This window comes from Ceratotherium simum, chromosome 2, assembly GCF_057802395.1.
Source record: "Ceratotherium simum simum isolate JZ-2026a chromosome 2, ASM5780239v1, whole genome shotgun sequence".
Lineage (NCBI taxonomy): Eukaryota > Metazoa > Chordata > Mammalia > Perissodactyla > Rhinocerotidae > Ceratotherium > Ceratotherium simum.
In genome coordinates, this window is record NC_141901.1 from 58,065,554 (window position 1) to 58,089,904 (window position 24,351).

At 58.1% G+C, this 24,351-nt stretch overlaps 2 protein-coding genes across 6 annotated transcripts in view; one reads left to right on the forward strand and one right to left on the reverse strand.

Annotated features, from left to right (window-relative positions):
- On the forward strand, positions 1 to 6,049 carry PSRC1 (proline and serine rich coiled-coil 1). 5 transcript variants are annotated; one of them, XM_087446161.1, is made up of 8 exons: positions 1 to 61; positions 434 to 491; positions 583 to 640; positions 1,082 to 1,523; positions 1,869 to 1,983; positions 2,074 to 2,322; positions 2,643 to 2,736; positions 5,789 to 6,049. In XM_087446161.1, the coding sequence occupies exons 2-8, from the start codon at positions 473 to 475 to the stop codon at positions 5,916 to 5,918; spliced, it is 1,107 nt and encodes a 368-aa protein (XP_087302287.1). In that variant the 5' UTR covers positions 1 to 61; positions 434 to 472; the 3' UTR covers positions 5,919 to 6,049. The 5 variants fall into 5 exon arrangements, with proteins under 5 accessions (XP_087302287.1, XP_087302296.1, XP_087302272.1 ...); XM_087446170.1 differs by lacking the exon at positions 5,789 to 6,049 and adding an exon at positions 2,951 to 3,566 and having other exon boundaries at positions 18 to 61; positions 439 to 491; positions 1,869 to 2,012; positions 2,204 to 2,322; XM_087446146.1 differs by having other exon boundaries at positions 24 to 61; positions 439 to 491.
- Positions 5,877 to 24,351, reverse strand: part of CELSR2 (cadherin EGF LAG seven-pass G-type receptor 2) — a 25,294-nt gene continuing 6,819 nt past the window's right edge. The window contains exons 2-34 of the mRNA XM_014780076.2: positions 22,203 to 22,850; positions 20,041 to 20,263; positions 19,511 to 19,626; positions 19,247 to 19,335; positions 18,695 to 18,852; positions 18,141 to 18,304; positions 17,854 to 17,979; positions 17,324 to 17,490; positions 16,743 to 17,030; positions 16,485 to 16,659; positions 16,108 to 16,249; positions 15,812 to 15,932; positions 15,197 to 15,380; positions 14,918 to 15,019; positions 14,096 to 14,190; positions 13,634 to 13,843; positions 12,974 to 13,157; positions 12,731 to 12,859; positions 12,466 to 12,646; positions 12,132 to 12,299; positions 11,907 to 12,033; positions 11,592 to 11,792; positions 11,096 to 11,270; positions 10,653 to 10,765; positions 10,427 to 10,506; positions 10,211 to 10,337; positions 9,978 to 10,100; positions 9,243 to 9,370; positions 8,917 to 9,005; positions 8,599 to 8,790; positions 8,289 to 8,459; positions 7,912 to 8,146; positions 5,877 to 7,449 (exon numbers count right to left, since the gene is read on the reverse strand). Of these exons, the coding sequence (XP_014635562.2) occupies positions 7,428 to 7,449; positions 7,912 to 8,146; positions 8,289 to 8,459; positions 8,599 to 8,790; positions 8,917 to 9,005; positions 9,243 to 9,370; positions 9,978 to 10,100; positions 10,211 to 10,337; positions 10,427 to 10,506; positions 10,653 to 10,765; positions 11,096 to 11,270; positions 11,592 to 11,792; positions 11,907 to 12,033; positions 12,132 to 12,299; positions 12,466 to 12,646; positions 12,731 to 12,859; positions 12,974 to 13,157; positions 13,634 to 13,843; positions 14,096 to 14,190; positions 14,918 to 15,019; positions 15,197 to 15,380; positions 15,812 to 15,932; positions 16,108 to 16,249; positions 16,485 to 16,659; positions 16,743 to 17,030; positions 17,324 to 17,490; positions 17,854 to 17,979; positions 18,141 to 18,304; positions 18,695 to 18,852; positions 19,247 to 19,335; positions 19,511 to 19,626; positions 20,041 to 20,263; positions 22,203 to 22,850 (5,453 nt within the window). The 3' untranslated portion in view covers positions 5,877 to 7,427. The remainder of the gene's footprint in view (positions 7,450 to 7,911; positions 8,147 to 8,288; positions 8,460 to 8,598; positions 8,791 to 8,916; positions 9,006 to 9,242; positions 9,371 to 9,977; positions 10,101 to 10,210; positions 10,338 to 10,426; positions 10,507 to 10,652; positions 10,766 to 11,095; positions 11,271 to 11,591; positions 11,793 to 11,906; positions 12,034 to 12,131; positions 12,300 to 12,465; positions 12,647 to 12,730; positions 12,860 to 12,973; positions 13,158 to 13,633; positions 13,844 to 14,095; positions 14,191 to 14,917; positions 15,020 to 15,196; positions 15,381 to 15,811; positions 15,933 to 16,107; positions 16,250 to 16,484; positions 16,660 to 16,742; positions 17,031 to 17,323; positions 17,491 to 17,853; positions 17,980 to 18,140; positions 18,305 to 18,694; positions 18,853 to 19,246; positions 19,336 to 19,510; positions 19,627 to 20,040; positions 20,264 to 22,202; positions 22,851 to 24,351) is intronic.

Sequence of the window (24,351 nt, forward strand, 5' to 3'; positions counted from 1 at the left end):
CCCGCCCCTCGGAGCTGATTCCCTGGACTAGGCTGTGGGAGGAAAGCAGCTTCCGCGCAAGGTGAGGCGGCGCGAAAAGTCAAAACTGAGGGTGGGTTGGAGGTGTGGTCCGTGGGTGTGGTGCCGTGGGGAGTGGAGAGGTGGATGGGGGGAGGCAGAACCCGGAGGTTGGTGGCGGGAAGAAGGTGGGGCGCGCCTCCAGTGAGGAGAGGCCGGGTCGCTGAGGGGCGCAGTCTGCGGAGGGCGATGGGGGTGGAGGAGGAGCTCTCCACACCCTCGCCGGAGGTAACAGGGGTAGTTACAGGGGCAGGTGCCACTCCTGGGACGCTTGCTTTACCTCCAGCATGACCCCCAACCCCTGGTTTGCACCCTGAGTCTAGCTGGGAGCCTTGGGCAGGATGGAGACCAGAGGAATGGTGTGTTTTCTCTCCAGCTCAGGTCTAAGCTGACTCTTGCTCCTGCTGCCGGGAACATGGGAGATTTGGAGGAAGGTAAGGAAACCCCGGAGGGCAGAATGAGGCCCTGCGTTTGAGAGCCGTGTTAGGGCCCCGAGTCTGGCAGTCATTCTTTCCTCCCCTACAGATGTAAAGTTTATAGTGGATGAGACCTTGGACTTTGGAGGGCTGTCACCATCTGACAGGTACCAGCCTCTTTATCCTACTTACTCTCCTCCAACAAGGCCTCTCTGACCCCTTACTGCTGAATTACTGGCCTCTGGAGTCTGGGTTGGTAATTTAGCAAGGTTGGGTGCACTGGGGCTGCTGGGTTTGACTGGGGTTGACTTGGGTTTCTGTGACACTAATGGGGGAACGAGAAGGGATAAGCTGGAGGGAGATTACAGGGTGTTAGGGAGAAGGGTAAGTGGATTTGCTGTCTTCATCCTTGCGTAATTTCCAATGTCACTAAATGCTGAAGGCTTATTAGGTCTCATAGAACTAGGTGTCTCATCACCTAGAAGCCGGATCTCACAGTCAGCATGGGGATCAGGGTTTAGGGGTGTGTCCCTGGCTCTGTTGTGCGGGTTTTGCCCAGTCTCCTGCTCTCTAACGTGTGGGCATGGTGCCTGGTTTTTCTGTCTCAGTCGTGAAGAGGAAGACATAGCAGTGTCGGTGACTCCGGAGAAACCCTTCCGACGAGGCCTCTCCCACCGAAGTGACCCAAATGCAGTGGCCCCTGCCTCCCAGGGTCTGAGGTTCAGCTTAGGCCCCCTCAGCCCAGAGAAGCTGGAGGAGATCCTCGATGAAGCCAACCGGCTGGCAGCTCAGCTGGAGCAGTGTGCCTTGCAGGAGCGGGAGATCACAGGCCAGGGCCCGGGGCCTCGCAGGATGAAGCCCAGCCCTCGGCGGGAGACGTTTGTGCTGAAGGACAGTCCTGTCCGGGACCTGCTGCCCACTGTGAGCTCTTTGGCTCGGAGCACCCCCTCCCCAAGCAGCCTGCCACCTCGACTCCGGAGCAGTGATAGGAAGGGGTCAGTCAGGGCTCTTCGAGCAACATCTGGAAAGAGGCCCTCCAGCGTGAAGAAGGTGAATTTAGAGGGTCTGTGTGTCCCCAGACACACTGCGTGACTCGGTACAGGCATAGAGTGGTTTCCTCGTTGGTAAAATGGGAATAGTAAATTCTCCCTTATAGAATTGTTGGAATTAAATGAGATACCACAAGCAAAGCACTTACTGTAGTGTCTGTGCATAGCTCCAGAATGCCTAAAATAAGCTCTCAATAAATGGTATTGGTGATGATGATGGTGTTAGCAGCTAACTTCTGCTCTTCCTTACTGGGATCTAGGCCACTCTCCACCTCTATCCGTTAGTCACCCAGCAGAACAGATTCTTTTTCCATTCTAGTCCTTTTTTTCTCTCTTTGTGTTTCAGGAGTCGCCCACGTGCAATCTGTTCCCCGCAGCCAAAAGCCCGGCATCTTCTCCTCTTGCCCGATCAACTCCTCCAGGCCGGGGAAAAGCTGGGCCCAGTGGGAGAGCAATAGCAAGTGAGAAGACCTGGGCAGCAAGGCTGTGGGTGAATGGGAGTAGGGAGGATGTGGAGCTTACCCTAAAATTCCTCTGCTCCTCTCCACCAGGCCCGCCTACCCCTGTCAGACCAGTCTTGGCCCCACAGCCTTCTACCAGCAACTCTCAGCGCCTGTCTCGGCCACAGGGAGCAGCTGCTAAACCTTCCAGTCGGCTGCCTGTTCCCTCTGCCATCCCCAGGCCTGCCAGCCGAATGCCACTCACCAGCCGGAGTGTACCACCCAGCAAAGGTGCCCTACCTCCAGATTCTCAGTCAACTCGGAAAGGACTTCCAAGACCCAGTGCTGCAGGGCACAGAGGTGAGGAAAAATGGACATCAGGGTAAGAAGCCAGGAGGAAGAAGACCTACTGTTGCCCAGCTTGACTGCACCCTCCCAGAGCTGGTCACAGTGACCACCTTCTCCATCTCCATTATAACTCTAGAAGATGGGGAGACTTAGTTTAGGAGAGGATGTGGGCCTGGGCAAACAGTTTGAGCCTTGCATTTCAAATACCTTCTGTTTTTTACCTTGGGTGAGAGGAAAGGCACTAATCCCAAACTCACTGTGCCTTCTGTTTCTTTTTGAGAAGGTCACTTGAACTTTCTGCTAACGCATTTCTTTTGTTAACCCCCATCAAGTTCCTGTTTCCCAGCGACCAAATCTTCCCCTCACTGGTGCCACTCGCAGCAATCTGCAGCCCCCCAAGAAAGTTGCAGACCCAGGACCTACCAGGTAAGACTGGTTGAGATGCTTTCTCTCTCTCCTCTGCCATCTGGGCTTCTGAGCTGTTATGCACATCAGCCCTGAATCCTGTGTGGCAAGATAAGGGTGAGGAGGGGAGCCTGTAGAGGTGGGGAAGCCCATTTCTTCCTACCCTGAGGATCTCGAACTCAGCTGGGTGAGGAAGAAGGGCAATTTAAGGCAGTTCCTCCTTCTGTCTCTTTAGGTAGAGAGATCAGGACAGCAAGCAAGAATTCAGTAGCAAACCACTACAGTCACTGCCTGGACTCACCTCTCCTGGGCCTCCCCAGTCCTCCCGTTGGAGGCAGGCCCTGACTTCAGCAGATTCTGGCCCAGGGGCAGGAGGAAGAGATGCCACCAGGGCTAGTGCCCAGGAGTAGAGACCGTGGGAGATGGGATAGATCAGGAGTGAGCTGGGGGAGAATCAAACTCTCTGGATTGAAAGAAGATTAGGGAAAAAAGAGGTCGCCTCCCAGTAGTGAAATTAACAAACAAAAAATGAGAAATGCAGGAGAGTGGATTGTCCTCATCCACCCCCACTCTTGTGTTCAGCTGCAGAGAGTTTGATCTTCTTCCCAGGCATTGGTTCACTGGACGTTTACATGTGAATGGTCTCTGTGGCTAACCTCCCTGCTCTCTGAGGAGGGGTCCTCCTGAGTCACATCCTCTACTGGACTCGGGCCTGTTTGGAGAAGCAGAGGCAGGCATCTGGTTTCCAGAACTTGTTTCCTGTAAATTCTGTGACTCCTAACAGGCCAGTTTATGATAAGCTTACTCCATCAGTCTGCATTTTTCTAAAATAAAATGAATGTATTTTTATATTCTCTGTACTTGTGAAAGTAGATCCTGCTCCAATTTCTAACAAATTTGGAGTAAACTCCTGTGTAATTCCAATGAGGTAACCAGGCTGTGCTGTGTAGGCAGGGGCCTGAATAGGCGCTGGGGCCTTGAGATTCCAGCTTGTCAGGTTGTGATTACCCCCCTTGTCAGCATTAGATGGGAACAGGCTGCCCTTTCCCAGGATTCCTGTTATTAGAAGGTCCAGATCAAGTTAAGTATACCTTAATTCACAGTATGTGAGGTGTCAAGCCAGGATTATTATCATTATCATTATTATTATTATAAATTACTATTCATATCCTAAACTTGGGTGTCCTTTCCTGGCAAGAGAATGGAGCCTCCTGGGAACTCCTCAGCTTCTTATCTGCTGTACTTTGGGATGAGGGGGCCCTTTGGTGGGTATCCTGGTACTCAGCTTTTCTGATTGCCTTGGGCAGAAGATGCCAGAACGCCTCATCGCATTCTGCCTTACAGCATTAGAACACATCAGTGTTCTCCTCTTATCTCCCTCACTAGATTTGAGAGCTGGCACCAGGGTTTATAAACCTCTGCAGTGCCTAGTGTTGTGACTTGTATGTGGCTGAGAATTTCATTCATTTATTGAAAAAAATATTTGAGTGCAAGATGGTGGGTACTGAATGAATGACAAAGACTCATTTAACAGATTTAACTATGAGTCCCTTTTCTCACAGCCTTTGATTCTTGCAACCAAAACCAACTCAATTCCTTATGAGTTTTGAGAGAACTTTCCTCCTTGAAGGCCAGGCCATGACTTAAGGAAGCCAGTAGGCAACTAGGCAACGGGAGTGGAGTGCCAGCTGGTGTCCCTGCCGCCACACCTGTATGGCCATAAGAACCCTACTTAGGCACTGAAATGCCCTTCCCCAGTACCTGGGGCCAGAGGCCCTCCACTGCTTTCTTTTCCTTTTTATGGCTGATGTTAAGGTTCACTTAACACATTCATCTCTATCACAGTGACATTCACCTTTCCCTGAGCCTCTTACAGAAACTCCTGCAGCCTCTGGGATTCCAAGAATTGAGCTGGGGAGGGGGTGTGGAGACAAACACTGAGTATTTGGCCCTGGAGACATTTGGCAGAGGCAAGAAAACCTCAGGTGTGTTTCCCAGCTGCGTCCTGCACGGATGTCTAGTGAGCAGAGCCTGCTGGTGACCACCACTCTGACAGAAGCATTGGAAGGTCTGCAAGCCTAGGAACACACTTCGGTGTGGCCTGGGTGGGTCCTTAGAGGCAAAACGAGCAGCAGACCCAAGTGCTGTTGCCACCTGGTGGCCAGAGAGGACAAAGCATGTTCCTTTTGCCCTCTAGGTCAGTCTAGAGTTCAGTTACCTGCCCTCCCACTCCAAATCGGCTTAAGCAACATTCAGTAGGCAGTGCCAGCCAGGGTGGAGGCCTATCTCCCACAGCTGCCCTTCTTGTTCAGCTACCTGCTGACTTCTCTTTTGGTCTGGCTTTCTATTACTTCTTTTTCTGCATTCTACCTCCACTCCTACCCTCTAGCAGCAGATGGAAGCCAACATTTATTGGCCTCATACTATGTACTGTGAACTGTTCTCAGCACTTTACACGTGTTAACTTATTTAATTCTCATAAAAGCTCAATTAGGCGGATGCTATTATCATTCTCATTTTGCAGACAGAGAAACTAAGGCTTGGAGAGATTAAGTCACTCAGTCTAGTTCCAGCGTTTGTGGTCTTAATCAGTACTCTCTATTGCCCCATGTTAACTCCCTATCTTGTTTGTTTAACAGACCTTTGAAAAACACAACTTGGGAATAGAAGGAATGTTGCAGAGCACATAGCTGGCTAGAGTATGAGTAGTTGCTTCATTTCTAATGGGGAAAAAAACACAAAATGGCCCAGAGAAGTAGTGAGGCGGTACCTTAGTCACTGAGCACCTTTAAATTCCCATCAGCCTCTCAACTCAGACCTCCCTGCCTCCTAAATTCCACCCTCAGGACTTAGCCCTAAGGGGCCCTGGGCTGGACACCTGCCTGCTCTGTGCAGCCTCTCTAGCCACACAAGTCCCTCCTGTCCTGGTAAAAAGGATACTTTCCTGCCGTATCTTGCCTGGAAATGCCAGGACATGGGCTCTGTGCTGATGAGGCTATTTGGAGGTGTCAGGAGGGGGGCTAGCTCATCAGCCACTTGGCATCTGAGTCCGCTTATCTCCTGGCCCTTCCAGGGCCCTGCCTGCTCTTGTTTTCCAGAGACCGGGCCTCCCTCCCTCTGGAAGGACAGGGCACCACACAGAAGACATGATGACACTGCTCAACCCGCACAGAACTAGTTTATTAAGTAGTATGGAGAAATGAAAAAAGAAAACACAAAACCCTACCGTATTTACAATAACAATCAAACTGTACAATCTGATGGTTAGTATCAAGTTAGCATCCAGCATCTTTGTATTTTTTAAGTCAAGTCATCAGTAGTAAAAACCAGTTAAATTTTTAACCCTTTGCAGGAATTGCTGAGGGGAGCGGTCAGGGGGAGAATCCATGGCAGAAAAGCCAGAGACCAGCCTTACAAATGAGAAACGGGAACATTTTTTCTGTCCATGACCTCTTTTTCTAGCCACCTGCTCCAGAGGAGAGTCAGTGACAAGTCTGGAATACATGCTGAGTGTTGGTGACTCGAATAGCAGTTGGCAAAACTGAGGAGAGGGGAGGAGGGGTGGGAAGATGACAGCCTGGAGTGAGGGGAAGGGCCTCAGGCCCCCACGCCAGGACTGCTGGGTACACACCCGAGCTGTGATGGCCACATCAGACCCCCTGGGACCGGACACAAACCCATCCCAACACAAAAAACAAATAAATAAAAAATATATATTAACTCTCTCTTCGCAGGGATCTGGGGGTGGGAGAGGGAGAGAAAGAGGAACAGGACCTGGTCCTTGGAAGAAGAGAGCCAATTCCAAGAAGGGGTTAAAAACAGAACATGTCTCAGAGGCCACAGCAGGTCAGACAAAGTGGGGTTTGACCTTGGGGGTTGGGTGAGTGGACACCAGAACCCAGACTTGAGACCTGTGCTGGAGACCGCTTGGGGCAAGGAGCCAGCACTGTACTTACTCTTCCTCCCATCCCACCCACACAACAGCAAAGAAGCGCAACTCAACACATGACTGGCCTTCCCCAGTGCGGGTCGGGCAGGGAAATGAAGCACTTTTGGGTCAGCGAACTGAGCAAACGCCTGGGCTGCAGCACGTGGCTGGAGTCCAGGGAAAGGAGAAGGGCTGGGGTGTCCCGGCCACCGCCTGGGGGCACGGGTTCCCCTCAGTGTGTGTTCATGCAGCATTTGGGGGTCCGGGGGCGCTGAGTCCTTCTGCCCCCTCACCAGACAGGGCTGTTTCAGTTCCTGGGAGGGGCGGCAGAGGTGAGGTGAGGAGGCCCTCTGCCCTGATACCCTCGCCATACTGAGGCCTGCCCGGGTGCAGCCTGCAGGGCTTGGACGCCCTCGGTGCATGTGGCTTTGTCCTTTCCTTTTGGTGATGGCAAATGAGGGGCAGGCCCCCCAAAAGTCCCTCTCCTCCCAGAGGCACAGCAGATGGGAAACTGAGGAGAGGCTGGGAAGCATCCTGGGAGGTCCTATCCTCTTTGGGAAGGGAAAGGGGAGTCAGTTTCCAGCATATAAAAAAAATTAATCCCTGAAGTCATGAAGAGTGGAGATCCTTTTTAAAATTCTTTTTTCCTCTTTTCTGAAAAACTTTGTCTTGGAGATGTTGGCCCCAGGGGTCCAAAGTGCAGTGAGGGAGATGGCGGGGGAGGGAGTTGGCACTAGATGGCCTTGGGTGGGGTGGCTGCCCCTCCCAGCAAGGCCCAGGCTCCTCAGATGGACGTTTCGTCGCTGCTGCAGGCAGGTGGTGGGGAGCAGGGGCAGGATAAAGCACAAGACAGGAGTAGGGGCATGAGTGCAGCTGGGGAAGGTAAGAGAGCCTCAGGGTGTAGGAACCACCGGCCCAGGGTTAATGCAGGAAGTTAAAGAAGAGAAATCTGGAGAGACAGGAAAGGGAAGTGACAGAAAAGGCAGACAGAGAGTTAGTCAAAGCAGAGGAGACAGTGAGAAGCTTTCACCAGAAGAAGGAAACAGAAAAGCAACCCCAGCGCCCCACCCTCCCTCACTTTGCCTGATGCTGGGCTGGGCTGACCCTGCGGGGCACCATGGTTTGTGGGCACATCACAGTAAGGGGGCTGGGACACACTCAGCCCATTCATCCTTTGACTGCCAACCAGAGTAGCCTGGGGGCAGCTCGGAGCCCAGCCAGGGCCTCTGCAGGGCTGCATCCTGTCCCACCCACCCAGCCACACTCACTCGGAGCCCGATGAGTCCTCATCCACTGTGCCTGCCTTGATGCTCATGGCGATGGGCATGACCCCATTCAGCTGCTCCTGGAGACTCTGCCGGGGCGGTGGGCGGGGAGGGGGCCCGCCCCGGCTGCCCTCACTGGCTGAGGAGCACCGAGAAGACCCTGTGCCCTGCTCCAGGGGTAGCCGTAGGAGGCTGCTCTTCTCACTGATGGTGGCCAGACACTTCTTCTTGAGGATGCCTGTGGGTCGGGAGGACAGGTGCCATGAGGAGCAGGCAGTGGGGGCATGGGGCTGCCCTAGAGAGCCCCACCAGCCACCAGGCAAACAGGAGGTGTGAGGTTGCCGACTGGGGGGTAACGGCAGCTGGTGTGCCCCACTCACCTTTGTGAGGCTGGGCAGAAGGGCCTGGAAGGGGGCCCAGGGACCCCTCCCGAGGCAGAGCATCTCCATTCTCCCTTGGCCGCTCCTCAGTGGCCCCATTGCCACCACTATCCTTTGCTATGGTCCCAAAGTCTCCTGGCCAGGGGGCCTTCCCTGGTCCCGCGCCCCCATCTGGTGGAGAAAAGAAGTAGATGAGGCCGAGAGAAGGCAGACAGCTAGGAGAGTCACCACCCCAGTCTTGCTTCCCAGGAATCCCAGGCCCTATGCCCTCCCATTGCCCCCAAAGGCCACAGCCCTGGCGTTGGCCCACCCTTGGGGGTACTGTGCAGGGGCAGTCTCTCGGCCCCAGGCCCCAGCAGGCTGTCCCAGCCCGGCTCTCCAGGGAAGGCAGCCTCCTCCTCCTCCTCTTCCTCCTCCTCGCTGTCCGAAGAGTGGGTAGAGGCATAGGAGCCACTCTGGTCATCTTCCAGGGACAGGTCACTGTCCGAGTCTGAGTCGGGATCTGGGAGGTGGGGAAGAGATCACAGCCGGCCCACCCGCCTCCACCCACTCTCAGCAAAGCCCAGGCGGCTGCCCCCGCACCCCCCCCCCACCCCCCACCCCGGCTGTCAGAGGCTTCTGTCCTCACCATGCTGCTGATCTTGACCGTCCAGGAAGAGGCTGCCAGGGTCCCCCAGGCCAGGGGCTCCTTGGCCAGGGTTCAGTGTGGACTCCTCCCTAAGAAGACAAGGTCATGCTGGAGGGGTCAGCCTGGCCTCCTGCCCGTGTCCCATTGTCTTCTCTCTCCTGGGTTTTCCAGTTCCTGCTCCGTGTTCCTCACTGCTTCTAATTCAAGCTGCCACACGTGGCATCAGCCACGGTGTGTGCTACTCAACTCCTGGCAGCTGGCTGGCCTGGGCCTAGCACACATGGTGCTCTTCTCTCCTTCCCAGCCCTGCCATTGCCAGGGCTCACCTCAGCAAGAAGGGGATGTAGCTGGGTTGACTCTTGCCCGAGCGGCTGGCGCTGTGCAGAGAGCCGGCTGAGTCTCCATAGGGCTGGTACAGCCGCCCGTCTGCGTAGGGGCTGGGGCAGTTGTAGGACTAGGGAGAGAACAGAGAGGTCAGTAAGTGGAGAAGCAGGATGGTGCGGCCCCAAGCTGAGAAGTGGAAGAGCTAAGGGAGCTTGCCCTAAGTTCTACCTCCCACATGCCTAGGTCTGGAAGAGAGAGGCTCCCACACCTCTGCTGCCCGCTGTTATCAGGGCCTAGTAGTGGCTGTAGCTCTGCCATAGCTGTGCCAATCCTATGCACCCCAGTACCCTGGACTCGGCTGAATAAGGGCTTGTTGGGAAAAGACGGCACCAAGACTTGTCTCCTGAGAGCATCGTGGGAGATAGGAAATTCACCAGGAGTCAGGAGGGAGTCTCAGGTGTTGAGCATTCATGACCTGATGACCTGTCTTGGCCACTTCCTCACCTTATTCTTCCAAACTCCACTCTCACTTCTCCCGTCAAAATCTTCCTCCCCACGCCCCAGATCCCCTTCTTCCCAGGCCACATGTACCATCTCACCACCCCTCCTTCCTTCCAGAAAAGGATGTAGGGATGGAGAAAAAGGGAGACAGAAAGCACAGAGAACAGGCTCCTTGGGCCTCCTCCTCCCCGCCCCCCAAGACCCCTCCTCCACCCCCCGACCCCTGGCTCCCTCACTGAGGTCAGGGTGGACTTGGTGGTCAGAGCAGGGTCAGGGCTGGGCTTGCGGCTGCAGGTAAACTTGAGTGCTTTCCGGACCTCCTTGCTAAGCACCACGTAGGAGAGGAAGATGAAGGGGCCCTGGCAGGCAAGAGGCAGCACCTGTCTAAGTGCTTATTCGGGTCCCCCACAGCCCGGCTTCCCCTCCCATCTCCATGGGGCTCCCGCAAGGCATGGGCTGGGCCAGGTACCTGGGTGCAATTGCAGGCAGCAAAGAGGTAGTGGAAGAGGAGGGTGTCACTGTTGACGGAGAGCAGTGCCAGCAGCCACGCAGCGCTCAGCAGCAGGAGGACAGCGAAGGAGGGCCGCAGGCCCGAGCTGGGGAGAGGGGTGGGCCGTGAGTCTGGCTGTGAGGCCTCCCACACCGATGCCCGTCCACTGCCCAGGCACCCACTCCCCGTACTCACACAGGGCCTTTCTTCTCAAAGCCCTGCCGCTGGGCAGCACAGGAGGCCCGGGCCGCCAGGATGTACAGAAAGACACTCATCTAGCAGAGGAGGGGGGAGGCGTGAGGGGGATTATCAGAGGATAGACAGCCTCCACCCCCCAGGGGCCCGGCAGCCTCAGCCATTCCTAAAGGGGATCCTGAGGACACACTCAGCCTGCTCACCCCCAGCCCTTTCTAGCACTTACCGAGACTGCGAAGGCCACAGGGCCAGCAAAACTCCAGATGAGCGTATCGTAGATGGAGAGCCAGCAGAAGTCAGGGTTCCCATAGCCCTCGGGGTCCAGGCCCACGGCTAGACCTGGGAGTACGATGACAACAGCAGAGGAAGGGGTGGTCAGAGGCTTGGGAAGCAGTCAGGCAGTCAAGTGGGCTTGTAGAGCCAGATGCAGAGGATGAAGGGCTCCACCCACCATCTGTCCATGCCACCCTTTCCAGGAGGGGGTACCCAGCCCCTGGTGGGGGTCTCAGGAGCTGGGCTAAATCAGAGGGATACCTATGGAGAACTTGGCTTGGGGCATAGGGATGTGGGGCCTCTGGCCTGGGATGTGGGCAGGGAAACCGTGGCATGCAGGTGGACCTAGGGCAGAGGGATGCAGAATGTCAAGGCCAGGAACAGGGGTAGGGGTACCTGTGATGAAGGCAGGCACGCCCCAGCCCAGCATGTAGTAGAAGCGCATGGGGCCAGCGTTGACGTCGCGCACCTCGGTAAGCGCCCGGTATAGGTGCAAGGCCTCCAGCAGAGCCCAGGAGAAGGTGCAGAGGTACAGGAAGTGCAGCAGGATGGCAATGACCGTGCAAGCAAACTGAGGGCCCAGGCCACACCAGGTCAGTGACCAGGGCACACCCAGAGCAGGGGTTCTGCTCTCATCAGGCAGAGGGGGAAGGCCTGGGTGTTGGGAGGTGCTTCAGGGGGAGTCTGGGCCAGAGGAAGGTACTTCTAGGGTGCTGGGGAAGTAAGGGGGAGCTAGAGAAGGGGAAACCATGGGCCAGGCACTGGCCGGGGCTCTTTATCAGTTACTGCTGCAGGAGCGCGGATTGAGAATGGGGCTCAGGGGAGGACTCAGAAGGTAGCCTGAGAAGGCTGGAAGTCGGGGAAGATCTCTGGGCGAGGAGGGACATCTTACAGGGAGGTCAGCCTGGTTGATTCCCAGGAGGAAGACCAGCTGAGCCAGGCCCAGGGCAGCAGTCAGGTTCCGTCGGATGCCATGCTGGTTGGAGCGCAGGGCACGCAGGATAGTGAGGAAGAGGAAGGTGAGCAGCAGAGCAGCCAAGGTGACCCCTAGGGCCACGTATGTCAGTGTCTTCAGTGGCAGGATCTCCCCATTCTGCAGGGTGGATGGCAGGGAACCAGGGGAATTAGGAAGGGCAGGGCCTGAGCACCCAGCCCAGTGCCCTGGGCTCCCATCCCCAGCTCTGTGGCTGCCCCTTGTAGGTCCAACCTCCCGCCGGGACACGTCCATGAGCACGGCGAAGCTCGTCATGTGGTTGCACTGGCAGCTGACGTGGCTCTCATTGCGGAAGACAACTTCACAGCCTCGGGCTGACCAGCCACCCGTGCCACTGACCCTGCATGAGGGAGGCAGGGTCAGGAGGCAAGGAAGTGGGGCACCCAGGGGCCTGGGCTCTTGACCTAAAGCCTTGGGGGTAGGGCAGTGCAGGCTCACAGGATCGAGTGGTTCCAGAAGACACAGATGGGCTTGGTCCTCTCCTCTGTCTCCAGCAGCCGGAACTGCACGGTGACTGGCTTGTCCAGGGCACGAGGCAAAAGCTCCTCGTCGTCATGGACGCTGATGCTCACCACAGGCGTGTTGATGACAGGGCGTTTGGGAACTCTGATGTGGGGCAGGCAGGTGCACGGTCATCATAGTAGTTGTGTGACTAGGGGACGCCCCTTATCACTCCAAGATGCCCCCAACCCTTGGCTCCTCTCAGCAGTACTCACCTGCCTGACCCCCAGCCCCACCCCTACCCACCCACCCCGTCTCCCCAGCTGCTCACCTCAGGCTGCGCTTGTCCGGATCATAGTTATGGGGCAGCAGTCCAGCCAGGGTGCGGTAGATAATGACACTGGCCACAGCCTCACCCTGGCTCAGCTCTGGGTGCCGCCGCTGACGCCGTGCCAGCTCCTCTGGCTCCTGGGCCTCTCCAGGGCCAGCAGGCCTGACCACAGGGGCCGTTTCTAGGAGCAGAACACTTTCCACTCAACTGGGCCTGCACAGATGCCCTAGCCTGGCCTTTGACCCACCCCTTGGGCCCCACTGACCTCTGAAGACAGAGTCGGGCAGAATGACCGTTGTCTCAAGATCTGGGGGCCGCTCCCCCCGCAGTGCCTCGTAGCGGGGCAGCTTGGCCCCAGCGAAGTTACCCTTGTCCAAGCGCACTACGGAGATGACTAGGGAGAGGGGTCACAGGTCAGACCTCAGGTGAGGTTGGCAGGGCCCCAGCACAGCCACCCTTGCCAGGGACTCTCTCCACAAACTGCCCCCCAACCCAGCACCAGTCTCACCAATGTTGGGTGTGACGATGGTAAAGGGGCTTAGGTAGGTGTGTCGCATGTTCTGGGCCAGGGCGCTGGCGTAGGCCTCATAGTGCTGGAGCAGCCAGGCGGTGCCACCCTCTGTCTGCTGGATCAGCTCCCAGTGCCGCTTGTTGGCTGCATCCAGGAGGGCACTGCCCACCCGCAGCAGATTCTGGGGGTGGGCATGGTCATGGTGGGCTGTGCCCGCACCGCCACACCTTCTCAGCCCCACCACGGGGCTCCCCCCTACCATGCCCCTCCCTCTAACCATTCCTCTTCACTTTCTAACTAAGAGCTTCCCAGGCCCTGTGCGTGGACCCACAAAGAGGTACTGCACTAGATTCTGATTCCTCCCCGCCCTGGCACAGTGGGCAGGGCCTCTGCTCCGAGAAACCTCGTCAGACCAGGCCCCAACTCAAACATTATTTTCTATGGACACCTTGCTATGAAAAGGGTTGGGAAGAGGTGTTCTAAATTACCCAAGTGCTGGGCCATGTCTCAGGAGAGCTCATGGAGGTCTCATGCCAGCTGGGAGGTCCCCAAAGCAGGGGTGGTGAGTGTTCCCGACGCTGCCCCCAGGTTGCCAGGAGCAGGCTCGCTCACTGTGACCCCCACCTAACAGCCAGCCTTGCCCCCTCCCAGCCCCACCTCGGTGAAGTGCACATCCTGTGTGGCGGACAGCCCAAAGCCCCGCTGGGCGCTCTCGTGGGCCAGCAGCCGTGTCGCCAGCTGGTAGGCCACCTTGACATCACTGCCAAAGTAGCCAGCTGTGTGCTGTGTGGCGTTGCGCAGAAGCAGGGCCAGCCGCTGGGAGCGCCCCGAGTCCAGGCCTGACTCGTTCCGCTGCAGCCGCTCAGCCTAGGAAGGAGCCAGACAGGAGGGGGTGGGCAGGGAGTCAGCACAGGAAGGTGGCAGTGAGGCACCCAGAGAGCAGAACTGGAACTCGGGGGTAAAAGGGCCTCAGGAAAAGGGAGAAATGGCCTCTCCACCTGCCGGCCCCAGGAGGCAGGGGCTGGAATCCTAGAATCCCTTTCTCAAAGCTGAGTGGGCCAACTGAGACTGGGCAGGGGGAAGAGGAGGGAGGAGATGGAGATGAGGAAATTCACTTACAAAGCCCTTCAGCTCTGAGAAGGTGACTGATGTGCAGTTGAAGAGGTTTGGGGGGAGCCACCCCCTGTGTTCATCACAGTGGCGCACGGCGGTCCCTGGGGGAAGGAAGCCAAGAGGGCTGGCCTCAGGGAGAGGCATAGGAGGCTGCTGAGACCTGGCTGAGAAGTTCTGCTGGGGGCCAGCACACTTGTAGGCCAGAGACAGGAGACAAGCAAGCAAAGGCCCTACCCTCCTGAACACAGGAAGACAGATGTGTAGAACACTACAGCCAAAACCTGTGCAAGACCGATCCCAACAAGGGCTATAGGATCACAGGGCACATGGCCGCCTTGAGCCCCTAGACGTCGCTGCCCCTCTCCAGCCACCACCTTGTGTTCTCTGCCACTCTCTGCTTATGAACTCTGCTAATCGTCAATCCAAGGAGCAGCGCCAGCCACCAACCTGGGGCTGGGTCCCCTGGGACAGTACCCAACATCCCCTACTCCCCAGACTGTCTTTCCAGTGGCATAACTCCAGCCCCAGGTGGTGAGCTGAGGTTGGGAACCCTGTGTGATTCGTCTCTAAATCTCTAGCACCAGCCTGTACCAGGCACACTGCAGGTTCTTCTGCACTCTTGTTAAGAGTCCAAGATGTGGATGCCCTTCATCTGGGAAACCTTGGGAGCAGAGAAACAGTAAGCCAAGGAAGGATGGGACACGGCGTCTCCAGGACCTGGAGGCCAGAAAGTGGTGTCCCAGGATCTGCAGCCAGGGGCTTCCCACCCTCACCCCACTCTTGAGAGGCCAAGTCCTCAATATCACATCCTAGGCCTCCAGTACCTACCAAAGGAGCCTTTGGGGCAGGGGGCAGCAGCAGGCAGCCCGAAGCGAGTACGAGGCCACCAGATCCCAGCCTCAATGGCGCGTGGGCAGCTGTCGTAATTCACTGCGGGGAAGCACACACAGTCACCCGGGAGCAGCTGTCCCCTGCAGCTCTATCCAGGCTCCCCAGCCCTTCCTCAGCACACTCAGGCCTGTGACCAGGCCCTGCTCCTGGCTTCCCTGGGACACAGTGACCTGCCACACAGCAGGGAGGGCCACCCACCCGTCTCGGGATCCCCACCTTCACAGCCATTTGTGGTGACCTCAGCAAAAGGGTTGTCACACCGGTCACACTGGCGCCCAATGACGCCTGGCTTGCATGGACACTGGCCGTCCTCAGGGTCACAGACACGGGACAAAGAGCCTGTGGGGTAGCAGTCACACAGGAGGCAAGTGGCGCTGCCAGGGGGCCGATAGTGGTTCTCCTGGGAGAAAGGGGGGAAGATAGGGGTCAATGGCTCAAGCTTTCTTCCCTGGATGCTCACTAATTCTTCCAGCTGTGGCCCCTCTGGAGATGGGCTCCCTGACCTCAGGTCCCCTCAAGAGTGGTATTCAAAATACTTAACAACTGGTAATTGATCTGGAGTTTAACCCAGCAATTCAACACCAACCAGTCAAACAGGCTGCGAACAACCAGTACAGGTGGCCCAAGAGCTCACTGGTTAAGCATCAGTCCTGGGTCCCCCACACTCCAGACACATGAGGACAAAGATCCCCTTGCCCGCCCTGTTAGAGAAAATGCACGAGGCCCTCAGCTCTCTCTGGGAAGGCTTTCTCCCCTACCTCCCCTCAAGAGCCCAGGAGGTGTACAACAGAGGCCGAGGTGGCCGCTGTGGAGGCCTAGGTTGGCTGTCACCTTGCAGTGGCACTCGCCACTTGTCTTGTTGCAGTCTGGATCGAAGCCTTTGCTGACGTCACAGTTGCACGGGCCGCAGGTGGGATGTCCCCACCAGCCTCGGGGGCAAGGCTGGTCAATCCTGCAGAGAGAGGCCCCGGCAGGCATGAGCTCCCTCTGCCATCCCCACCTGGTGTGGCCGTGTGTGGCCCTTCTGACCCTGCCCGCAACTCAGCCAGGTTCTTGGTGCTCTGAGGGACACACCAGAGATAGGCAATGGCCACTGGGACCTGCTGCTGCATGCCCTGGTCACTTACCTGGTCTCACAGTACGGCCCAAGGTAATTTTGGGGACACTCGCAGGTGTAGCCATGGGGGGCACTGGGCTTTCGCGTACATGTGGACTGGTGCTCACATGGATTCAGGTCACACACATTAGTACAGTTGTCCCCATAGTAACCTGGACCCAGAAAGACAGGAGAGGCTCAGTCTCCACCCCCCTCTGGTACTTTCTTCAAACCTGTCTTCATCCACCTCCTTCCACTCTGAGCATCATACCAGCTGGCTATGGCTTTGTGGTGCAGGAGAATGAGGCTCAGACAGGTGATATGATTGGCCCCAGGTCACACAGCAGAGCCAAAGTGAGACCCCGGGCACCTGCTAACCTGCCCCATTTCCCTGGATCCCTGGCATACCTGGATCACAGCTGCAGGAATAGCTGTCCCAGTCATCGCTGCAATAGCTGTTGGCAGGACACGGGTTCGAGTCACAGGGGTCTGGCAGGCTACAACCTGGCTCCACATTGATGCTTTCCCCGCGGCTGGGATCCAGGCTGCTAACACCCTCGGGGGTCTCGCTTACCCGCACACCCTGGGAGGGACAGGGGCAGCGTTGGCCTCTTGTGGAGCGGGCCTCCAGGTGGCGGTGGGAATGGGAGGGCAGGGGAGGCTAACCTGCAAACAGCCCCGGAAGCCACGGGCCACACCACTGGCCGGCCCAGGCACTCCTCCCACTGTAATGTTGCTCAGGTGCAGCCCGTGCAGCCGGGGGCCCAGGTTTCCCTCTGCCCGCTGCTGCCCATAGTCGAAGGACAGGATGGCATGGCCGGGGCCCCCGCTGGCTCCCAGCGCCAGCTGTGCATGGTGCCAGTCGCCATCATTGGCCCGGCCTGTCTCCAGCCGGAGGGATGAGGCCTGGAGCCCTGTGCCCTCCACGCTCAGCACCACGTGGCCGTCCCGCAGCTGACACCGGGAGGAGAGAAAGAAGGGTCCTGCCTTAGTCGGCTCTTCTTCCAGCCCACTGTACCCCTTCCTGGACCACCAAACCCATCCAGCTGCCCCGCTGAAGCCAGGGAGGAAAAGGCATTATTTCCCTCAGGCCCAGTAGATGGCAGCAGTGACCCACCAAATTGCTCCAGCTGCCTCTTCATTTCCGGGAAAGAAAAGACCCCGCCCAGCCACCTCTGAGCAGCCCCCTGGAGACTACTGCAGCCCCAGGTGGGGCCGGCCCGTGCCCCTGTCCCTCCCTGCATCACCTGCAGGGTGATGGTGCTGCGCCCCCTGGTGACAGCCTGCAGCAGGACGCCGTCAGCCTGGCGTGTGCGGAACATGAGGCTGAGGTGCCAGGGCTGGGAGATGGGCAGCGAGAGGCCGTGCCAGGCCACCAGGCTGCTGCCCAGGAAGCGCTGCGGGGTGGCCATTTCTGGGGAGGCAGATAAAGGCAGACTCTGAGGGGCACTGCAGCCGAGTGCCCCCAGGGGTGAGATGCTCAGCGGTGGCGGCTCCATGGGAGAAGGGCACTGCCTCTCCTAGTGCCCCCTCCCCTCGTCGGCCCCGCCCACCAGAGCATTTACCTGCCCAGGGCCCAGCCCACACTGTGCCCAGGCCTGCCTCTGACTGGGCCCTTTGTCTCCTGTGCTGCCCTCTCAGGGCTCTGCCCAGACACGCTTTTCCACCCACAGCCCAGCTCGGCTGGGCCCTGCCCACTGCCTGCCCAGACCCTGCCAGTGTTCCCAGCACTGCTGACAGCTCCCAGGGCTCGGCCTCTGACTGCTGCCCTTCCTACCCTGGGCACAGCTCTTGCCCCCAAAGCCCAGAGGGCACTCGCAGCTGAATGAGTCCCACTGGTTCACACAGGTGCCCCCGTTGTGGCAAGTGTTGCTGTCACACACATTCTTCTTGGCAGGACAGCCTAGAATTGAGAGAAGGGGGCTCAGGCGGGGGCTCCAAACAGAAAACCTGTGGCTGGAGGGGGCTTTGAGACCCCCCCACACGCAGGTGACCCCTTACCAGAGATAGCCCCTCCTCCCTGCCTTGGGCTCCTGGCCTTGCCCCAACCCCAGGCTCCCGTACCAGGCACGGTGCCGTTGTTGGCAATGAAGTCAGCCATGTCCATGTGCCGGCTGTCCACCTGCAGGTTCCTCATGCAGCCCACAAAGTGCCGCGTCCGGACAGGGAAGCTCTCGGGCAGGTCAGGCACCCCACCCAGCAGCAGGGGCCCCGTCAGATCCAGAGACCTGGGGGAGCAAAAATGCTGGTGACATGAAGCAGAGTGGGGAGCTTCTTCCTTCTCCCCACACCCTGCCACCAGGCCAGAGATGCGAAGCGCCTAGGTATGAGTCCACAGGGCCCTGCAGAGCAGGGCCAGGGGAAGGGGAGCACCCCAACCTGGAGCTGCTCTCATCTCCTACCACCCCTCCCCAGACCACTCCACAGGCCCTGCTCTAATGTCCGATCTCACCCGCTCCCCCCGGCCCCAGCCCTCAGAGCAGAGGGCTGAGCAAGGAAGCAAGGTTAGGGAAGGCCCCACCTGGACTGGCTCCCATTTCAGGGGCCCCCCAAGGCCCACCCTCTTGACCTTCCCTCCCTGCCTGGCCCCCCCCACCCCAGCCCTCTCCCCTGCTCACTTCTTGCTGCCACCCTGGGTGCCCTGGGCCGCACAGGAGTAGTTGCCCAGCACAGCTCCGAAGCGCAGGGCCACTCCCGTGTCACAGCCATCCACGGTCACCACAGCCACCTTTTGCTCGGATGGGCCCTGCGGGAGCCCTGTCTGGCCCAACAGTGGCTATGGACAGGGAAGGGCAGAGAAAGGCAACAGTGGGCAAGGAGCTCACTAGGTTCATGGGCCAGGCACAAAGACCCCAGCGCACACGGACACCACTTTGTGTACACACATATATACACGTGTGTGTATACACATACACGTGCACACTCACGTGTGCTCACTGACTTATGTACTTAACTACCTTCCTTCATGTCCATTTGAGTTTGTGCCTGCCCAATGGGACAGGGAGCATCAAGCACTACCCAGTGCAGGGGGAATACCTCCCAAGGTGGCTAGTCCCCACCCCGCCCTCCCTTTCAGCCAGAAGTGCCATGACCAGCCTCCCTAGAGGCCTGGGTGAGCACCTGAGCCAAGGACAGGACCCTCCAACTCCTTGACCCCCTCCTACACACACCTTATTGTAGTACTTCAGCTGCACCGTGTGCCACTGGCCGTCACTGACCCCTCCAGGCACGAATGGGGACACGGTGGTGGTCGATTCCCCTGGGGAAAGGACCCAGGTGAGCTGGGACACCAGATGAGGGCTGGGAATGGGGAAGGTGTGCTCATGTTTGGGGCTGGGCCCAGGTTTGGCTGGGAGGGTGTGTGACTTGCGGTCAGGGGCAAGACACATGGGGCCTCTGGGACGTGGGCAAGGACATGGGGCCATGGGGATCACCTGCAGAGAAGGTGAGCTGGACCTGCTCCTGGATCACCTCGAGGGCCACAAAGTCATGCTTCTCGTTGAAGCGCCCGTTGTACAACAGCAGCCCATCACGCTCCTTGGTGGCAAACCTGAGCAGGAATTAGGGATGGGGGCAGGAAATGGGGCACCCACCTGGACGCCAGCACCCCAGCCACCTAGCTAGCCCCTGATCCTCCGTAGGACCCTCCAGAGGGCTGACACCTTGGCCAAGGGTATAGGCCATGTGGCCAGAGTGTGGAAGATGAACCTAAACCAGAACCAGAACCAGAACCCTGGCCTCCTGGCTCCCCATCCTCGAGGGTGGGGTGGGAGGAGTGAGGTGGACCCTGGTGGTTGAGGAAGGTCTGCCGGCAAAGTGCACAGGCAACTCCAAGTGCAGAGCTGGCTCTGCCAACAACCTGCTCCGAGCACTTTCGCTGCCTGACCTCTCACCTTGTCTACAGCACAGGAGGCACCCCAGGCTCCCACCGTGCCCCCTCACCCCCCAGTGCCCAGCCACTCACGAGAGTGCCAGGGTGAAGTGGAAGCGCTGGCGCAGGCCACGAAAGGTGATGAAGGAGCGGGCAGGGAAGCTGCGGGTGGTCACCTGGCAGTAGGGCTTCTCGAAGTCTCCGGATGGGCAGTCGCACTTGAAGCCACCCACCAGCAGATTGACACAGGTGCCCCCATTCTTGCAGACACCCGGGGTGCAACGGCCTGAGCGGGCACTCACCTCGCAGTGCTCACCTGGGTGAGAGGAAAGGCAGGTGAGTACCAAGTGCCTGAGGAGGAGGAGGGGAACTGGGACTCCTTCCCACCCAGTGATGCATCCCATGGTCTCCTGGGACCCCCAGAATACCCCCCAACTCTCCCAGGCTTCCCCACTTCCTCTTATGTGCCCATCTTCCCTGAGATCTATGAAACCCCGGCCCTTGTGGGGGCTGTGCTTGGCCCACTGGGCCATTCCCACCACAACCTCATATACCACTCCCCTGCAAGTCCCTTGAAGCTCCCAGTCCCTTCCATACCCCTGTTTGGGCCTCAAAAGCACAGGCCTGCAAGGTCCCTGGTCATAAGGCCCAGGTCCTGGTAAACTTCGGCGTCATGGCTACCGAGCAAGTTTGGGGGTGTTCTGGCCCCTGCAGGGGTGAATGCGCATGGAGGGAAGGGCCTGTAGAACAGCACGAGGACTGGTGCCAAACCCCCTTCCTCCATCCTTCCCACTGGTGCTTTTGTCCCTGTCAGGCGCCAAGATCAGTCTCCCTCCCTGGGGATGAGACCAGGCTTCCACTGGGATTTGTCAGAGTTATGGGGGGTGGGGGGAGCTAGGGACTCCCCAGGAATGGAGAAGGGAACTCCCACTCTGAGCCCTGGGATCCAGACTGAGGACCTCTGTGCACCTGGGAGATGCTAAGAGAGTGGAGAACAGAGCCCTGGGAGCAGACCAGGATTCACTGGAGGAGCTGAAAATTCCAACGACATCAGATGGGAGAATCCACCCCTTTCTCTCTCTCCCCATTCCCAGATTCTAGAGATAGGTTCTCAGCTCTGTGCCTAGTGACCGGTTCTTGTTTCCATGGAAACTGTTGTTCGCCTACTCCAAGCCCCCCCTCCCTATCCTCCTGGACAAAGACTCCCCTCCCCTCTCCCCAGCCGCCCCTCCCCTCCCCACCCCCCCAACAGCAGCTGAAAGGAGTCAAGTCTGGCAAGTTCTGGGCAGGAAGATGCATCAGGGAAGGCAGTGGGGCCTGCCTGCCACTGCTGGCAGAGTCAGTGGGCATGGCTCTGAAGGAGAGGGAGTGAGGCCTAAGGCACTGGGAAGGAAGGGCCCAGGGGGAGAGGAAAACGGGGTCCTGAGGAGAAACAGGAGCCTGCAGGGAGGGGTCAGGAGCACAAAGTAGAGGCAAGGAGCATCCCAGGAGAGACTGGGGACAGGATGTGTAAAGACCCCAGGTCAGAGGCCAACAGGGAGGCCTCCTGGTGAAGACCCTCTTTTAGGCACCTGGGCAGGGGTGGAGCGATTCTGCTCAGGGTCACATGGGGGCAATGATCTGAAACACTCCCAGCCCTGTACCCAAACCCCTCAGCTTCCCCAGCTCTTCTGTGCCTTCCCCTCAACGCAGCTCAGAAAGGCAACTCATTCAGCAGTGGAGGGAGACCAGGTTCCAGGCCCAGCCTCACCTCTAATCAAGCTGTGAGATGAGATCTGGAGCAAGTCACCTGATCTCAGCATTTCCTTAAATCGCAGCCAACACTTTCCATGGGCCAGCTCTTTACACGTATTAGATTAATTAAATTAATCCTCACAACCACCCTACGATGTAAGTAGATTCATTACCTCCATTTTAAAATACTGAGGCACAGAGAGGTTAAGTAAGTTGCCCCAGGTCACACAGCTACTAGTGTCAAAGCTGGGATACAAACCGAAGCAGGTTGGCTCTAGAGCTAGTGCTGACCTCAATAACACTGCCTCTGGAGTGGGGGTCGGGGGGAGGTGGCGGAGAAAGGCTCCCCTCTCTGCCTTCCTCAATAGGTCGTTGTGAAAGAGCAGCTGGGATTTGTGACCGGCAGTAGAACCTGTACCTTACTCTGGAAAGGAACGAGGCACCCCCGTCCTCAGCCTGATTTGTGCTCGCACCATCGCGTTAGCCCTCCAGGGCCCCCACGGCCCCCTCCCTGGGCTCACCCGTGTAGCCGTCGCGGCAGAGGCAGGTGTAGCCGCCCTCGCGGCTGCGGCAGCGTCCGTGGGCGCCGCAGGGCCGCGAGTAGCAGAGGTCCACCTCGGTCTCGCAGTAGTCGCCCGTGAAGCCGGGTGGGCAGCGGCAGCGCAGCCCCCCGACGGGGTGGATGGGCCGGAAGAGCACGGAGGAGGAGGCGATGAAGGGCGCGGAGGAGTCGAAGCGCAGCACCGACACGCAGCGCATGTAGTTCTCGCAGGGCTCGCGCAAGCAGATGTTGTCGTCGAAGGGCAGCACGCGCTGCGCCGAGATGGCCGTCAGCAGGCTGCGGTTGAGGTACAGGCGCTCCTGCAGGTCCTCGGAGGGCAGGAAGGGCGGCCCGCCCCCGGGCCCCGGAGGCTGGCCCACAGACAGGCTCACGTTGAGGATGTGGCCGCCGGGGGCGTCGGTGTCCCGCTGCACGTTGAAGACCACCACGTGGTCTGGGGGCGTGGCCAGCGTGGTGGCCACCGCCTGGATGAAGAGGCCCAGCAGTGGCGACAGGAAGCGCTCGGGCGACATGTCCTCCAGGCGCAGCGTGATGCTATGCGTGAGCATCTCATCCGTGATGATGGTGACGCGCAATGCACACTGGGCTGTCACACTGTGCACGCCGTCTGCGGAGACGTGACAAGGTCAGGACCTGGCCTGGGGGTGGGGAGGGCAGGGGTGCCACCCCAAGGGCCTGGCCCTGGACAGGAGCACCCAGAGGAGGGAGTGAGCGGGGTCTGCAATCCAGCCTGTACACTCCTGCATTGCTCAGTTGCCAAAAAGGGGCCCACTTTCCTAATTGGCATAAAGGTGGCCAAGAAGGTATATGTATGTCACCTGTGGGCAAGTCACTCCTTGAGGGATCAGCCCCCATAGGCGCTTAGTGGATTCGATTTTCACAAGTTCCCTTTGCATACCTTCCCCAAACCCTCTATTGTGAAGCATGCACATCTTTGTGTGTGTTTGTGTGTGTGTGTGTGTGAGAGGAAGATTGGCTCTCAGCTAATATCCGATGCCAATCCTCCTCTTTTTGCTGGGGAAGCCTGGCTCTGGGCTAACGTCTGTGCCCATCTTCCTCTACTTTATAGGGGACGCCACCACAGCACGGCTTGACAAGCGGTGCATTGGTGCGCGCCCGGAATCTGAACCTGTGAAGCCCAGGCTGCGAAGCGGAGCCCGCACACTTAACCACTATGCCACCAGGCCGGCCCCAAAGCATGCACATCTTTTAATGTTTGTGCATGTTTCCCTGCCCAAGCCATGGGTCCTGCTCCCTTATACCAGACTTGGAGGTTTCCTGCACAAGAATCCTATTTTGCCTTTTTCTTACTTCTCTACAAGGCTGAGAGCACCATGAGAGACCCACAAATACATCCTCCTGCCCCCTCAGCCTTTATATCTGAACACTACCATAACCCTGACTCTGGCTGTGCTCCCCCTCCTCCATTGAGGCAGAGAGTGCGGGGATGAACTGGGTCAGTGGGCCACCCAGTCCCCCTCCCACTGTGCCCCATGGCTGCTTGGGCGCAGGCCTGCTATCCCCATGGCAACACCCCACACAAAGCATTCTTCTCACCCAACTCTCTGGGCTGCGGAGGGTAGCCTGGGGGGGCCCCACCCCAGGGAATCCAGCTGAGCCACCTTACCAGTGGCAGCACCCACCCACTGCCCCAGTGCTGTGGGGGATTTTGGGGGGGGATGGGGCAGAGATGGAAGGGCCCAGGCAGCTCTCCAACCTGAGACCCCAGACAGAGCCCCACTGGGCTGATCTCTCCTCTGGCCCTAGGACCTTGAGCTACTCATCGCCCACTTGGCTCACTGCATTACAGCGAATGCCTGCTACACCCCCGGCTGCACACTCATGTATAAACAGCTAAGTGCTAACACACTCAGGTGTCTCACTCCACCTACACACCCTAAGCCCAGAAATACCACACACACCTGAATGCACATATACATGGGAATGGATTTTATTAGCTCAAAAATGAAAGCTGGAGGCCAACGGGAGGGGGAGATGGCTTGGCAGGACTATAAGGGATACTCATATTTTAATTCACTACCACGTCCTACACACAGTAGCTGTTCAGTAAATACGAAGATGTTGATGAGAATCTATTCAATCGCCAT